General features: G+C 40.4%; 1 protein-coding gene across 9 annotated transcripts in view; it reads left to right on the top strand.

Annotated features, from left to right (window-relative positions):
• The window catches only part of KALRN (kalirin RhoGEF kinase), a 505,770-nt gene that overhangs the window by 334,807 nt on the left and 153,744 nt on the right, over positions 1-17,219 (top strand). For 8 of the 9 annotated variants that reach the window (XM_071810806.1, XM_071810810.1, XM_071810805.1 and 5 more), the window contains exons 17-25: positions 1,309-1,428; positions 3,406-3,624; positions 6,895-7,044; positions 7,947-8,061; positions 10,681-10,796; positions 11,364-11,486; positions 14,007-14,189; positions 15,287-15,405; positions 16,602-16,668. In XM_071810806.1, the coding sequence (XP_071666907.1) occupies positions 1,309-1,428; positions 3,406-3,624; positions 6,895-7,044; positions 7,947-8,061; positions 10,681-10,796; positions 11,364-11,486; positions 14,007-14,189; positions 15,287-15,405; positions 16,602-16,668 (1,212 nt within the window). The remainder of the gene's footprint in view (positions 1-1,308; positions 1,429-3,405; positions 3,625-6,894; positions 7,045-7,946; positions 8,062-10,680; positions 10,797-11,363; positions 11,487-14,006; positions 14,190-15,286; positions 15,406-16,601; positions 16,669-17,219) is intronic. The other variant, XM_065841448.2, reaches the window with a different exon arrangement.

Genomic DNA, 17,219 nt, shown 5'->3' with positions numbered 1-17,219 from the left:
CAGCCAAAATGATTGCCATATGATAACCTGATTTCTTTTCCTTTAAATCTTTGTTGCATTTCCCACAGGAACAATAACACCTGCTGATGAAAGAGAGAAAGCTGGCAAATGAAATCTTCCACACTGTTGTATTGAGCAGAATGTAATTTTCTACAAATTAGGGTCAGCTACATGTGTAGATGGCTTCCCTTTCTTTCTCCTAGGGAAAACTCATTTTCCTACCCTACAGAGAACTGAATGACTGTTACTAGGGTGATACATGATGTAGGGATAAAAACCAGAACAACAGAAAATCCCTATTTCTTTCAGACAATTTAATGAATCACTTGGTGAAAATGATGGCACAAAAGGGAAAATACTGTATAGAATATCGCAGCAAAGTCAATTGTGGAGCTTTGTAAATCACAAGCTAAATTTAGAGCAGTGATTGGACAGTCAGGATTTCCTGTCCATCTGTGAACTGAATTCAGCAACTTTCTAGCTTTATTGGAATAATTTGACACCCACACAGGTAGAAAATAGGCTTTGAGGCAGCAGAGCAAAGAACTTGCATGTGTGTTCTGGATGCTAATTTTCCAAACAGGTGTCTTAAAATTGGAGAAAATGTTGCTACTTAAATGGATAAATACAACTTGATAGATTAATTATGTATACTTATGATTTGATTTTGTAGTCATTACAGCATGGGTTGCATGTCTACAAGTGATCTGAATATCCCTGAAGTAAAGGCTCTTGACTATATATAAAATGCAAGACCTGGGATTTCTTCCTAGCTCTGCATATAGGTGGAAACTCCACTGCATCTTAACTCTGTGTCAGATAAAATCAACTGTGTCTTCTCTTTCTTCACCCCAAGCTCTGACTTTCGTGTGAAAGAAGCACAGGCAAGTGGAGCAGAAAGGAGTTGCAAAGTCCCTGATTCCAGTTGGAAATTTGAAAAGGATCTTTATGTTTAATTTCAAATCTCCCTCATTACATTTTGTGGGTTTGCCCTGGGTTATTTGCACAGGGGAACATTCATTTTTGTGGTCAAACCTTGGAAATGAAAGGTCTTTGCTATATGAATATCCATGTAAATACTTTAGGAGTTTAATTCTTCAAGCAATAACTTTTTCAGTAAGATCTTTGCCCTCTAAAACTCTGTCATTAAGTCCTTATCCTGGGATTTCTCTCTGATCACTGATTCAGCCTGAGGCCACAGCGGGCAAAGTACCTTTTTGTTAGCCAGGCTGAAACATTTTCTGATGGGTGACTACATAAACCTTTGTACTGAAGCAACCTTTGCATAAGCACATCCTTTCTTTCCAGGTGCTTGGCTGGATCCGGAATGGCGAATCAATGCTGAATGCAAGCCTTGTCAATGCAAGCTCCCTCTCTGAAGCTGAGCAGCTCCAGCGAGAGCATGAGCAGTTTCAGCTGGCCATAGAGGTAACACGAATGAAGTTGACTTTGTTTTTCCTTCTGAGGTGAAGATCGTACAGAAGGTTATCCTTTTGGCATCAGTCACTGCTTACTTGAAGGAAGGGAAGGAATAAAATCTTTAGAAAATCAACTTATCATTAAACTCATAATGTAGCCAAAGGTTAATAGTGGAATAATTTATCTATATATATTTGAAAATAACCAAAACTAAATCAAACTTTAAACTACGAAAATTATATTTCCTTAATGGAGATTTGAACAGATGCTTGATTTCGGTGTCTTTATGTCTTCTCGTAAACTTTAAATAAGTCAATCCACCTTATAGTGTTGCTAGTAAGTATAGAACTTAAATCTCAGCTAATGACCTATTTTGATCCAGTTCCACTCACACTGAGGAGAGGGCAGCTGTTGCAGCTCCTAAGGGAACAGGGAGAAGTTTTTTATCAATTCTGTATGAACTGGCTGGTACCAAGCTGTGCTGACCACATCTTGGCAGCGATCACCAGACAGCAGTTGGGAATGAGACACCCCCTGGCTGTGTTATCACAGCTTGCTGCTGTTGGGGAAGTGCTTTGTATTTGGTGGTAAATGCAAATCACAGAAGGAGAAGAGGGTTACACCACAGTAAGGGGAAAATAAGTTTGCAAAGGGAGAAAACACTAGATCAAATACTTAAACTGTTTAAAGCTCAATATGGGGAAGAGATCAGTAAAGCACACAGGGCAGACAGTTCTCTAAAGGCATTCTAGATGTGGAATTGATTTTCAGTTGAAATCCTTTAAAGTCTATTCAAAACAAGTATTACAACTCTAACATCAGTAAAGCAGCTGGATATTAAATTTAACCAGTTGTTCTTGAATGTCTTCCTAAATGTTTCTGCCAAGTATTAATCCTTTTTGTGCTAATAGCTTTTTCTACATTGCATTATTCATCAGTGTATTACCAGATGATTTCAAGCTTCTTTCCAGGTTCAAGGGTTAGATCATAAAAGTATCACATGAGAATTTGTCAGCAGCATTTACAAATGGGATGCAGAACAGAGGAGTCTTTGGGAGATTTTAGGGCTTCTGCTCAGCAGATTAAAATCAAATATGGGACTAAACCATGCCTGAACACTGTTGCTCTGGAGGCTGTGAAGGGCTGGGGGCTATCTTCCTCTCAGCAACCCACAGAGGAAGGTGGAACCAGCACTTGGTTACTCTGAGAGGATGTGGTGTAGGTTGGGGAATGTGGCAGATGATCCAATCCTGCCTATAAAGGGACTACTAATTTGGGAATGGTAGAGAAAATGGCTTGACTTCCCCTAGCTCTACCCTTCAAGGTAGCATTGGTGTAGCTTCCATATGAGTACTAATTTTCAGTTCTTGTAGGGGCTGATATAGTTTGTGCCATTTAATAAGGCTTGTGATATCTTGTAGGGGCTGATATTTGTGATATAGTTTGTGCCATTTAGTAAGGCATTTTCATGTCATCTGGGGTTGACATTTTGTATCCCATGGGCAGGACAATTACACAAACGAGTAAAGCTGCCGATGCCAACAAACAGCCTGGCAAGAGTCAAATTAGGGTGATTAGGCCCGTGGTTTGCCAACTCTTTGGTGTTTGCTTTGATATCTTCAGATTGTGTGGGCGGCAGTGCAGGCTGGGTGGAAACTCAGCACAACAGCAGAATGCACTGGGTTGTCAAAATGGAGCCACTGGGAACCCCATCCCAGGTTGTGGCCCAAGGGGCAACAGCTCATCCACCTTAGCCAGTAGCTAACCTGTCTTAGCCAGTGCTTGCCGATCCTGAGCTTTAATAACATGTTCTAAATGTGTGTGAATAATTGAAATTAAAATGCTTTGCAGAAAGCAACTGTTAACTGAAGATAACTCACTGAAAATGTTTCACTCTTCTCGCATCTCCATGCTCACACCTCGCTTCACCTTTCTACCATACATCTGGCACATCTACACAACCTCTCTTTCCTCCCCCATACACAGTCCCTCTTTCATGCCACTTCCTTACAGAAGACACACCAGAGTGCCCTGCAGGTCCAGCAGAAGGCTGAAGTGTTGCTGCAGGCTGGGCATTATGACGCTGATGCTATCAGAGAGTGTGCCGAAAAGGTGGCCTTGCACTGGCAGCAGCTGATGCTGAAGATGGAGGACAGGCTCAAACTTGTCAACGCCTCGGTGGCCTTCTATAAAACCTCTGAGCAGGTGAGCTGAACAGTGTCGTACCTGTGCCTTGGCAGAGTGCCACAGCCTGGGATGTAGCTCCCAGGGTATAGCGCGAAGGTCTTGCATCTCAACAAGATCAGTGGTGCAGTCTCTCCACTCTTCCACTGTTCCAACTACCTGCTCTGCTAATACCACTAAGGATCAGTGCTTGTTCTTCTCCCTTTTCCTCAAGTAGTCCTAAAAGTAGGAAGAATATAGCTTTAGTCTGCCCTGCTTGACCTTAATAGCTGCCCTTTGTCCTTTTACATACTTTTACATGTCTTTATCCAGACATTAGGTGCCTATAAACCTTTCTGTCACCCGAATAGGGCCAGTGTTGAGCCCTCAGTTGACTCCCAGCTGGTAAACACCAACATGAGTGCACTCCATGATGTAGCAGTGCTAGCAGGTGTGGGGTTTCTACTCTGACCCTGAGTGCAGAGGGTCTCCTGCCACCAAAGGATGTCACAGCACTGGCAAAATTAACTGAACTTGTTCCATTGGCTAAACCACTAATGGAAACTGAACTTTGAACCAAATTGTTTCTCTGAGTATTGTAACAAAAAATCCCCCGAAGAAAGAAAGTCAGGCAGTAGTTTGCAATAACTTTAACCTTAAAGTTTTCAGTAAAGCAACAAAATTCTTGAAGTTGGTTCAAAACAAACAAAAAAACCCCTTTCCAATAGGAAGAATTTCTGACATCCCACCATTTTAGTTTAATGTTCACATGATGTCATAGTTAATTTTGAAGAATATAAATCTGCTTTTCCTTGAGAACTGCTTGCTATTAATGACCTGTTATTTTGCATGCAGTACAAGATATGAAGGGATTTCTCTTAAATCCATCTGCAACACAGATAATTACAGCAGTAACCATTGTATGTTGACACACTTTACTTCATTCCAGGTATCTATGAATTGCAAACATTCCAGATGGCTGCTGGTACGGTGAGATTTTTCACCACTTGCCCAAACAGGTGTCATTTATACTGTAGTCAGTGAGAATTAGTGTCACAATGTGGATACTCGAATAGCCCTGCCTGATGTAATTTACTGCAGCAACCTGTGCTTTTATACAAAGGGCAGCAGTGATTTCCATTAAATTTTCTATTGTTATTATCACACAATTAGTTCTTCAGTTAGAGAACCAGACATGGGAAGACTTTTAGCACAACTAAATGTTATGCTAAATGACAACTAGAAGTATGTCATTAAGGAAAGAGATTATTTTTTCCTTAACATCAAGGCTGCAGATGATCCTTGGGCCACAATTTGGTATCATTTGTTTAATGCATTTTTAAGATTGTTTAAGATGAGTTCATTCATTATGATTAATGTCTTTCACTGTGAAGAGTTTCAAACAGATTTACAGTCCCTGATGCATTCAAGACTGAAATGAACTACTGCTGGTGGAGGATTGTGAGAAATGAAAACCATTAAGGGATTCATTAGTGCTTTAGACAGTCAAATATGCTGGCCAAAATGTGCACAGCCAGTAATTTATCACTTCAGTCTCTCTTCCCATTTCCAAGTCATAGACGAATATACTGTAGTGCTCACCAGTTCATTCATTGGTTGTGTGTACTCAATAAACATTTAAGGCAAAGATCATTCAGTCTTCATAAACTCACTGCCGCAAGTAGTCTGTTGCCTTCTCTTGGGCTACACAACTGATCTAAGGTCCTTAGCAGTCTGCTCCCCGACTGGATGACAGTGGGTTGAATATCTTACTGGATCCTGAATTCTCTGAGTATCCAGAAAAAGCAGCTAAGAGGGTGGAGACACTGTCACAGCCAAACTTTTTCATGCCTGTCTTCACTAAACGTACTGCGTTCTTGATATAACTGGTGGAATCCTGGCTTTCAAGTAGCCAAGTTTTTCTCTGACTTCATTGACACTCCAGTTTACATTCATTTCTCTCATTGTCTGAGCAGAGAAATGATACTTGCATGTGCAAGGACCATCCTTTCTGAAAAGATGTGGACCCCAGGCAGTCCATCTTCTTACATTTTTTAGGTCACCAAAATTCAATAGAGTACCAAATTTTTCAAGAACTAAGTAGTAGAATGGAAATGCTTTTTTATGCCTCAAAAATACAAGGGCGCTTGCTCTCTGTAAGTGTTTGAGGGTGAATGCTGGTTTGCATCCAAGCAAGAAGATGATTCCAGATTTTCAAACACGTAAGGTCCTTTAACAGCCTCACAGCATGGTAAGTTGATCAGTTCACCAGTTTTAAAACTGAGTTTGATGTGTTCATGAATGGAATAATATGAAAATGGCCTGTGATAGTGGGGAGGGTTGGTGGGTGGCACTGGAGTCTCTTCCAGACTATGCTCTTGAGCACGTAGAGTTCTCTGAATTATAACTGCGTTCATATAAAAGTTGCAGAATTAAGCAAGAAAAGGGTGAACATGGATATCTGGACCCCTAGCAATAACTGATTGGATCTTGCATAATCTCAGCAGTGGAGTGTATGGGAAGAGCCCTCTGAGACAGAAGAGTGAAGTCCCAAATAGCCATGTAAACTTTGGCAGTTTTTGCAGCATCTGCACAGGTCACTAAGAATCATTCTTGGGATTCACAACACAAAAGACTCAGCCTTGTCTGAGGTCACTGCGCATGCTGTTTGCAGGCTGTCTTGGTTTATTTACCTGTTTCCCATTATTCTACCAAGACAGAAGATACTTGTGTTAGTGCTGTACTGTGGAACACCTGCAACCACCTGGCTTGCAACACTGATTTAATGTCTTTCAGTTTCCATCAGTTTGTACAAAAGCTGTATAGGGAGCAGCTAACATGCAGCTGAAGAGAATTAGTTCCAGCTTCAGACTTTGTTTCAGAAAGGTATTTAAGCATATGTTTTTATTTAAGTATGTGCTAAGTCCCTTGACTTCAGTGGGATTTAAACACATCTAAACCACCCTTCCAGAAGAGGTATTGTTTCCTGAATGATCCACTGGGGCCAACACTGACCCCAGCCTTGATTCAACCTTTTGAGCTTCCTCAATCACTATCCATTGGAACTGAAGAAAGATTTATCACCCTTAAACCAGATGAATTTCATCCTAAACAGTAGAGATCCCTATGGATAAGGAGAACTGCTAGATCATTCTGTCCAGGGCCTGTTTCACACCCACTTATCCTCCATGCCATGGCCCCCATTTAAAGCATTTATATTCGGAATGTTATTGGTCATAGACTTTTACTGAACGTGTTCCGCTTGATTATGATCATAGATAACTGAATTGCTGTGCAATGGGCATGTTTCAGGTGTGCAGTGTATTAGAGAGCTTGGAGCAAGAATACAGACGGGATGAAGACTGGTGTGGAGGTCGAGATAAACTTGGACCGGCAGCTGAGATAGACCACGTCATCCCTCTGATCAGCAAACATCTGGAACAGAAGGAGGCTTTTCTTAAGGTGTCATTTTAGTTTTCTAATAAATCAGGAAAACTCCCCATTAATTAGTCAATTTAGAGCAGTGTTAATGAGTTTGAGAGGAGGCTCTGAGGTGTAATTCTAGTTCAGCTACTGGCTGGCTGTATAAACCCTAGGCCCGTTTCACACTGTTGTAGTGGAAGCGATAAACATCATTATCAATGCACATCTCAGAGAGGCGTGTTTGCATTGCACTTGGAGGTTATTAGCTGTGCTGGTTCAAAGTTAAATTATCAAAACTGCATACAATGAGCATTATAAATGTCAAGTATTATATGACATTTTGGCTTTGACTTATATAAACCGTACGGCATTTAAATTCTGTCCTCCAAGACAATAACTGAAGCAATTGTGTCTTTGCAGGGCAGCACTAGGATGGAAACAGAGATTTTTCTCCTGCCTTCCAGGTGCTGCTTTGTAAGATCTGCAGACCTAACAGGCACATAACAAGCCTTCCACCTTCCACTAAAACTGATACACAACATGAAACCACTCTTGCAGTCAAGGCTTAAGAAATTATGCCTCTAGATTGTGCATTTTTTTGAAACAATGAGTACTTTTCTCAAGAGATGGGTTAGCTTTGGTTAGATTGAAATTATATCTGACATACATAATGACAGTAATAAAACTAGTTGGTTTATTATTGTCATTAATTAGCCTTATATATAAAATCAGCCACTATATAAAAAATTACTCCTGTGTTTTAATACATTTATGAGGCTGTTAATTTATTGGCTGAGTTTATAGACTCATAGCTGAAGCTCTCATATTCCCAAATGAAAGAGAACTTCTCCTTGCAAAATAAGCAGATAACTCCCTTGAGTCCCCTTTGCTTTCTTTGTTCATCTTTACTGATTCTTCTTGGTGGGGGCTGTTTTTCTTAGGCCTGTACACTGGCACGAAGGAACGCTGAGGTATTCCTCAAGTACATCCACCGGAACAATGTCAGCATGCCTGGAGTAGCAAGCCATACAAGGGGGCCTGAGCAGCAAGTGAAAGGTTGGTGCATTGGTGCAATGACAGCACTGAAAGTTTCGTTTGCTTTCCCCTCTGCTGTGTGGTCTTCCTAAAGTTTGTGGACGTGCTGAGAAGGCACCTAAAGTTTTGCCACCTACTGTCACTAAGGATATGGTTGCCTGACAGCTTTCACAGTGTTAGCGAGGTCTCTCAAAAGCTGATCCCTCCTCTGCTGGGCGTGCGTTCTTCTACAGAACTCTGCTGTTCCAAGTGGTGGAGGAGGAAAAAAGGAAAAGGGTTTGAAACATGGGCTCTCTCTGGCTTCTGTTGTCAGGAGAGTTCATGGGAGTGACACCGTGCCGTCGCTCATCATGTAGGTTGTTGGCTGAGATGATCAGAGACTATTTTGTCTTAATATCTTGAAATGAATAAAAAAATAAACTCATATAAAATACAAGATCTCTATGCATCCTGTTACTGCTGAGCATTGGAAAAAAAAATTAACCCCAAACTCGTTTGTTCCTAGGATGCTTCTGCTGTTTTTTCTTTTGTCCCTGGAATCCTGTCTGGTGTGCTACCACATCAAACAATCACCAGCAAAAGTATCTCCCTGTAGTTAACTTTCCTTTGGTCAAAGGAGCACTGTTTACAATCAGATGATACATCTGAGATCTTTGAAATGTTTCCACTCCTCTACTTAATTAAACAGTTTTTAATCTATGCCTAGCAATGCTGCAAGGTACTGATAAGAATGAGGAAAGTGATTCTGCAGAACTAACTCTTTTTTTTGGTATTAGTATTATTGGCTTTCTTACAGGCTATAGAAAGACAGGGTAAAAGCAGTGCAGCCATTATATATGTGGGAGGGATGGGAACTTTGGTTATGCACAGAAGATGAAAATGGTGCTACTGGAGAGATTATTTTCCTTTCTTACAGTACCATTTCTTCAATGTTAATAGCTCTTTGTTCAAATTTCCTCTTCTAATGCGTCAGATTCTTGTTGTTGTTGTGGACACTTGTTCCCTTCAGTTGAAAATCATGGGGAAATTAATTAAACTCTGACTCAACAAGCTCTCAAATATGCACCTGATATAAGCTTGTGAGTGTTCCTCGCTGAGCTTGTTTGAAATAACTCACTTGTATAAATATCAGCTTGTATATTAGCCTTTTTGTAAGCTAAATGTGTAATTCTTATGCTTGGCAAGTCTATCCACAGAACATCTCTGAAGTGAGCACTTTAGTTCAGAATAAAAGCACTATTTAGTAGGATACTTATTGAGCTTCCAAATCAAAGTCATTAATATAGAAAAAACCTAGGGTTTTTGGCATAAACTGTTTATGCAAAGCTCTGATCTAGAATGCTCATGACAATCTTCAAGTTCCTTTTGTCATTCAAAGTTCCCATTGCCCTCAGCAGGGACTGGGCTAGGTTTTGCAATTAACTTACATATTAGAGATTTTCTGACCATAATCAATGTCACACTTGTAAGCAGGGATGGATACGTCCAAATTTGTCTGCTGCCACTGGTATTAATACCTAAGCAATGAATATCAATACATTCAGAAAGGGCTTAGCGTGAGAGAGGTTTTAACATGTGTTACAGATGATTGTAAGTCACTGCAAGTGGTTGGGAAGCCAGACTTGATGTTTTGATACAACAGAGTGTAGCTGCTGACAGGGCTGCCTGTGCCTGAGCCCTCCCTGCTGGATGCTGGGCTTTGAGGATGGGGCAGGAGGGTGGCCCTGCCCCTCCTGCAAGGTGTCAACCTGAGCTCCGGACCCAGAGGTGGCTGGGATGAGCCACTCTGCTGCCAGCCACACGTGGCTCAACTCAGTTTAATTTGAAAAACTCAGGTTTAATTAAGGTTTGTGTTATAATATAAATCTCTTGCACTATCTCTGTGTGCAGTCTTTTCGGTTAAACCCATGATACTTTTTAAAGAGCTAAATCATGCCTTTCTATCAAGTTGATACATTCTTGGATTTTCAAGGAGAACATGTATGTCCTAGACTCCTAGGAGTAGCAGTTCTCCTGCCTGTCTCTTCCTGAATCTGGGTGACTGTCACATCCCCATCACATAGCAAACAGTTTAGAGAACCAATACAACCCGAAGTTGTAGCCCAGCAGTAGCTGCAGAGGGAGCTCACAGAGGGTCACCAGGCAGCACAGCTGTATAAGGAAACCTTACCAGGTACGTCAAACCTGGGGCTCAGGCCTGAATTATTTTCGGTTGTGACTAGAGATCTGCATGGGACAGCAGGCTTCAGTGCCACGTGCTGGGCAGCTGTAGCCAATGCAACAGAGAAGGTGGTAAAAGGGCAGCTTCTCCTATATCAACCAGTACTAGGCTCCTGAAATAAGCATCAGAGAAGAATGAAAGAACTAGAGATCATGTACACCAGCATATTTGCTGGGGTAAATCCCAAACCCTGTTTTAGCATCTTCTTCTTTACCAGATAACCCTGCAACTGCACTTTTGTTGTTGTTGTTTTAAAGCAGCCCTTTTGCATTAGCGGTTGTTTTTAAGAAGTACAATCTCAGAGGCTCTGCTCTTGGGAATGCAGTTCAGGCAGAGTGAGTAAATTCAGTTTCTTATTGCTTATTTCTGTAGAAACTCACAGAATCACTAATCATGCAGATGTTTTCTTTTGCCCTCAGCCATTCTGAGCGAGCTGCTGCAGAGGGAGAACCGGGTCCTTCACTTCTGGACCCTGAAGAAGCGAAGATTAGACCAGTGCCAACAATATGTTGTCTTTGAGCGCAGTGCTAAGCAGGTAGTGTAAAAACCCCGCTTTGGCTTTCTGTCCCGGCAGTGTGTAAATATTTCTTGTACCTGTGTAACACTTGCGTGGGGTTCCTGTTACAATCTCCAGTTGTAATTAAGAACTGTAACTTTTGAAAACATGGCAAAGGCAGCTTTTTAAAACAATTAAATAAAACGCCAAAACCTTACAGCAGAACTCGGTATTTTTGTTAGGTCAAATTAACTTCTGGATTTGTTCATCTGCTTAAAAACAAATATAAATGCAAACCTGTTTTATTGAGATATTACTGAATGAGAAAGCTGCTATCCCTGCATACAAATTTATCTGTATATAGGTAGAATTCCCTACACTCCTTTTTCTCGTAGGAAATATACTGCACCTTTTGTATCCTCTCCCACCTGCTTTGATTACTGTATTCTTTTTATGTGTTCCTAGAAAGTGTTTTAGTATACACAGTATTAAGTCCCAATGGATTTGATATCCTTTATTTGGCAGATGTTTTTGTCAGAGGATTAGTTCTTGAAATACAAAGACTGTTTGTTTTGTTTTTCCTTTGGTTGTTTTTGACATTCACAGGCCTTAGACTGGATCCAAGAAACAGGCGAATATTACCTCTCTACTCACACCTCCACAGGGGAATCAGCAGAAGAAACTCAGGAACTCCTGAAGGAATATGGGGAATTCAGAGTACCTGCCAAGGTAAACAACAACTTTAATTATGGCACATGCCTTAATCTATGTTTATGATCTTGTTTCAATGCCTTAAATCTTTGTACTATTATTATCTTGATTTTGTATTTTAGTCATGACATTCCCAGCCCAGAAGAAAAACGTCTTTTGAGAAGGGTGATCTTTCAGTTTTAGCAAGATACAGGCACAAAAATGAGGTTTTCTGCCCCTTGGTCTATATTGGTTTTGGAGCTTTTTCGTTCTGATCAGAAGGAAAAGTCCATTTGCATACAGAATTCCCAGCAACCTAATGAGGCATGCTCTAATTCCATCCTCAATCACACAACAATGGTATAGAGTAACTAACTGATCTAAACATATCCAAGGTCATCTTGGATTCCCTATCTGTTGCTTCTGTCAGTACAACTACAATTTGGTTCATTAATTCCAGCTGGTTTGATCACAGATGATCATTTATCTCATTAGCAATAATGTGCTGATTCCAACAAAATACTTTAAATAAATGATTTTGTGAACTCCAGGGTGAATACTTTTAATACAAAGCTTCATTACCAAGAATCTATTAATTTATAAGGAGCAATTCTGAGAAATCTGGTGGGGTTTATAGAGGAATGGTGATTGGATCTGCTTCAGACAAATTAATTCAAACCATAGGTAATTCACAGACAATGAATCCATAGGGGTATTACTGTCACTGATAAGGATTTAAATTGCAAAGTCAGACTGCAGCAAGGCCTTGGTTTTGGTATTATGTAGCTTCATTTCACTGTGTCCTGAGACTGATCTTCTGTAATCCTTAAATTCCTCATTTGGCTGTCCATGCTTGCATGGGTTTGATTCACAGCCCTTGTGTTCTTCTTCTCCCCTTTCTTTTTCCTTAGCTTGCATATTTGTGAGAATGGGAGATCATCAGAAGTGTCTGGAAGTTAATTTAGTCAGACAGGACCCTTACAACATTCCTTTAACAGTACTTCTGCTAACCACCCATAATCAGTCTGCCTAAAATCATGTTCCAGTTTATAATGTAGTTTTGATCAGAATAATCCCAATTCATCCTGAAATTTCCAAACTATTTCTACTCTTGAATCAGCCTAGAAGTGAGTTTTATATCTTGTTCCTTACTGACTATTCCTGATTGTTCCTTACACTGTCACATCCTGTCTTGCTCCCTAGGGCTTTAGTAAATCACTTTCCTACTGCTGACCTAGAATATTTTGCCTGCCATGTGGAATCTGGTAAATGCTTATTGCTCCCACACTGATGTTATTCTCAAATTAAGCTGTAACTGAAAGCCTTCCTCATAGAAATAACTTTTGGAGCATACTAATTGTTTGGAAAGCAAGACAACAGCAGCTTTTGGGAATGAAATATTTAAATATTAAGTCAGATTTCTACTTCTCCATAACCACCCCATGGTTAAGAACACGGTTAATTTGTTAAGCTGGCCTCCCATTCTGCTGTTAATTTATTTTGCTGGTAAAACGTCTTGAATTTAGATTTGTCTTTGAAATCTGCTAGATGTTTCCTGGTCTGACATGCATTTGTCCATTTATGGCCAGACTGCTGATAATGTCAAGTACCTGACAGGATGTCTCACTTCAGGCAGAGTGGAACGTTTTCCCCATTTCTGAAAAGCAGCTTGCCATTACCTCTGGGGATACAACTGATTTTCCTTTTGCTTTTGAGGATTAAAATGTGTGTTACAGCTGAAGCGCAGCCTATACAGGTGATATTTCAGGTTTTTAAAACATTTTGTACTTGATTTGACTCAAATGAGGGTCCAGGCACCTTTAGTTCCTGAGGCAGATTTGGAATCTAAGCTAAAATTTATAACTATCTCTTTGTGCCAGATTTGCATGAAATTCCTCAACATGAAAAACCATAGAGACTAAGGGGCAGTCAGAGCCCCAGTGGAATAGCAAAGACCACTGGAAGGTTTGGAGGCTCAGTTTATATCTTGAAGTTCAGGCATCTTTTAGTTTGTAACACTCCAACTAAAATACTGACAGGTGATTTTATAGTAGTCCAGGAAGTTGGGTTTAAATTCTGTTTGTTTCCGAAAGAGAACAGCAGTGACTCAAACTCACTTCCTGGACTGATATGTGGTGTATTAATGACCTGCCTACACAGGTCTGCAGAACCACCCCGGTACAGATTCAGAATAACTTGTTATATTTTATGATTTTCAAGTCTTGTCTTCTACTCCAAAGCTCACAAGAAAGTAAGTTTTCGGTTATGGAAAGGAGGCATGTCTAACTTCCAACATGTTTTCCTTATGTGTTTGTGCGTGCGTGTTTTCAAAAACTTGACTTTTTCTGTCTCCTTCAGTTTCATAAGTGTTCTTATAAAAATGTCATTCCTTTCATGTTTTACTGGGTAAGGTTTAAAGCATTTGATTCTGTATTAGATGAAATACAGGCATTCTTTAATGATGTATAAAAAATTATGGGCTGCTTCTGACTGCTGTGTGAATTAAAAGCAAAGGAAGTAATAAGGATGCAATATAACCGAGGACCGTATTTTGGGCAGCAAACAAAGGAGAAAGTGAAGCTCCTCATCCAGCTGGCCGACAGCTTTGTAGAAAAAGGACATATACACGCCACTGAAATTAGGAAGTGGGTCACCACCGTTGACAAACGCTACCGTGACTTCTCTCTCAGGATGGGGAAATACCGCTACTCCCTGGAAAAAGCCCTTGGAATTAATACAGAGGTACCGTAAGTCTGTGTCCTGCTGGGGTTTTATACCAAAGCTGAAAGTCACAAAGGGCAGTGAAGCCCATGGCATGAAAGCTGCAGGGTATCCTGTGTTCATTAGAACCAATTAAAACCTGACCAACCAACCCAGCCAAGCTCAGAACTGTTTCTGAAGATAAAAAGTGTGGTTTTTTTGTCGAAGATCAGTGATATGAGGTGATACGAGGTGAAGATCAGAAAGGCTTTATAAGCAAATGTTTGTATAATTCTCCAAGAGACCATACAGCTATTGCAAAGGAAGGGAAGCACATTGTTGGAATAAAAGTCTCTGTTAATTTTAGCATAAGCCATAAATCCTGCTCCCACACCATTATTTTGAATCAAACAAAGGTTTTGACTGTAAGTTTCCATTCTCTCACCCTTCAAATAACCAAAAAATTAATCCCCAACCTCAACTCTGAGCTCTTTTAGGTGAAATAGAGTAATACAAGAGAAACAAAAATTAGAATCTCAGGCTATTCCCTGGTCACAGTACTAAGGGGGAGTGCCAGAGGCAAAACCACCTTCCAGTCACCATCCTTCAAAATTAAGTATCAAAGAAGGAGGAATAAATTCCCTCACACCCTCAAGATACCTTAAACGTGCTGTTCCTTGTAGGGTCTCTGGTTTACACAAATTTACAACCACCGTCTGGTAAGGTATTTCCATGACAGAAGACTATTGGTAGTTTGGATTGTCTCTGGATAGCACCTTACTTTATCCAGGTATTTATGAAGTCCCATACTAGGCAACTAATTTAGATGTGAAGGAGTGAGGTAAAATATAGATGTTTGTCATCAATACCTGTTCCTAGATAGGAATAACGGTGAAGACTATAATATATCTCATTCTATTTTTTTTTAAGATTTCCCTCTCACCTTCTCCATTCACACTGTAGTTCTTACCTCTTTAAATTTTCTTCTTTCTGACATTGGTATCTATATCTTACTTTTGTCCCTCCTTATCCATTTGATCTCATGAACATGCTGCATTTTGCACAACAACAGTAGGATTACAATGAATTTAACAGTAGGATTACAATGAGTTTAAAATCTGCACTCTCACTTTTTCCAGGATAACAAGGACCTAGAACTAGATATTATTCCAGCAAGTCTTTCAGACCGGGAGGTAAAGCTGCGAGATGCAAATCATGAAGTCAATGAAGAAAAAAGAAAGTCGGCCAGAAAGAAGGAGTATGTCCCCAAATGCTCACAGTCCAGGATGACACATTATCTAAGAATGGTTCTGTGATATTTGCTTGACCAGAACTGACAGTCCTATAACTCTTTGCTGCTGCAGAGCCACTGAGATAAGTCTACAGGTGTAGAGCAAACATTGTGACTTGTAGGCTAGTGAATTTCAGAACATACAGGTTGGTCAGAAGCTACTTTTGGAAAGGGAAAGGAGTGAGTCAAGAACTTTGATTAGTCTCATTGTCATGATTTCTTCCTGGGTGTATGTTAAAAGTAAAATCAACAGGGAAAAATGAAAAGCATGTTTATATGTCTGGGTATTATCTGAACTCAAATGACATCCAGAGGAGTTAAGTGGGTTACAGTGACACAAAAGTTCACTTAAGTTTAGGTTCAAATTTTAGTGGGGGCAGAACTGAGACAACTGGAAATATCTCACATTAGATGAAATATCTGGAGAGTGCTTGTTGCACTTAAATCTAGAAACAGTGAAATTTCACAGTATTTTGCTCTAATTTTTGTGTGAAACTATTCTGGAAGGGATTTGTACATACAGTCCTCCTTAACCCTCTGAAATTGCCGCTACGGTGAATAACCTTGATAGGAAATTGTTTCTGCCTTAGGGAACAGTGGTTACACTTGGTCTGCCCATGTCAGATTTTCAAAACATGGGGTATTTAAACATGGAGATGCTCAGACTCGGGCACTACAGATGTGGTTGTTGTGCTTCTCAGCAGTCTGGATTTTCTCCAGTCAGATACCAAGCTGTTGAAGCCTCTTCGATTTAGTGGTGTCTCCGAAATCCACCGGTATTGCACTGAAGGTCAAGTTTCAGGGTGATTTTCTGCTGACTATTAGTAAAGATGCAAGTGTTGTTGGTGAAGCTGAAGTCCTTACTCCTGGGAAAAAAATTCTGAGAATCAGTTGACTGTTAAAAACGGGCATGTAGATAGTAAATCACAATTCAGGGTTGCAGAAATACAACTTAATGTAATTTTATGGAGAAAAGTTATTTAGAAAATAATCCTGCAAGTGGTATTTCATTTGTGGAGCTGAAATGTGCAAAGTGAGACAGATGAAGGTTTAGAGTGGACATACATTGATTCATGAAGACAACAGAAGGATGTTTTGTTTTCTGTTCATTGTACAAATGCCCATAATGTCCAAAACACCTGAAATGCTTTCTTTTTTTCCAGATTCATTATGGCTGAGCTGCTTCAGACAGAAAAAGCTTACGTGAGGGACTTACATGAATGTTTAGAGGTAAGTTACAGCCCAGGGAGTCTCCAATATTTTCAGGAAGGAGATGGTATCCTTTGCGGTGATGTTCACTGTGCTGCAAAGGGTGACCTGGACAAGAGCCTGTGTGAGGGTACCCGCATCGGTGGCAGCTGCAGAGCCATGTCCTGCGAGTGGGCAGCCAAGTGAGCTTGTCTGCCATGGACAGAACCATACTCTGTGCTCCCCACACATGGCTGGAAACATCTGCACCTCCGGGGACACCTGAGTGCACTTTTATTTACAAAGCTGCGCTCGCCCCTGCAGAGTGAGACTGGGACTCAGCAAAGAGCAATGTATTTGGACGTTGACCTGAAATTTCTTCGTTTCTAGTATTTTCTTGAATCATGGAGCATTTTGTTAAGAATTCAAATCTATTCCTTTGGATTTGCGCTGTCAAATACCTTGCCTAGCTCTACAGCAGGGTGTTCCTGAAGGGGGCTGTGACATTCAGGGCAAAAAGCAGAGTGTATTGCAGTGAAATCTGTCAGCTTTCACATCCCTCCAGTTTGAAAGAGATTTTTATGTATCTAATG

This window comes from Patagioenas fasciata, chromosome 7 (assembly GCF_037038585.1).
Source record: "Patagioenas fasciata isolate bPatFas1 chromosome 7, bPatFas1.hap1, whole genome shotgun sequence".
Classification (NCBI taxonomy): domain Eukaryota; kingdom Metazoa; phylum Chordata; class Aves; order Columbiformes; family Columbidae; genus Patagioenas; species Patagioenas fasciata.
Note: the sequence above shows the minus strand (reverse complement) of the source record. Positions and strands in the feature narration are given on the sequence as shown.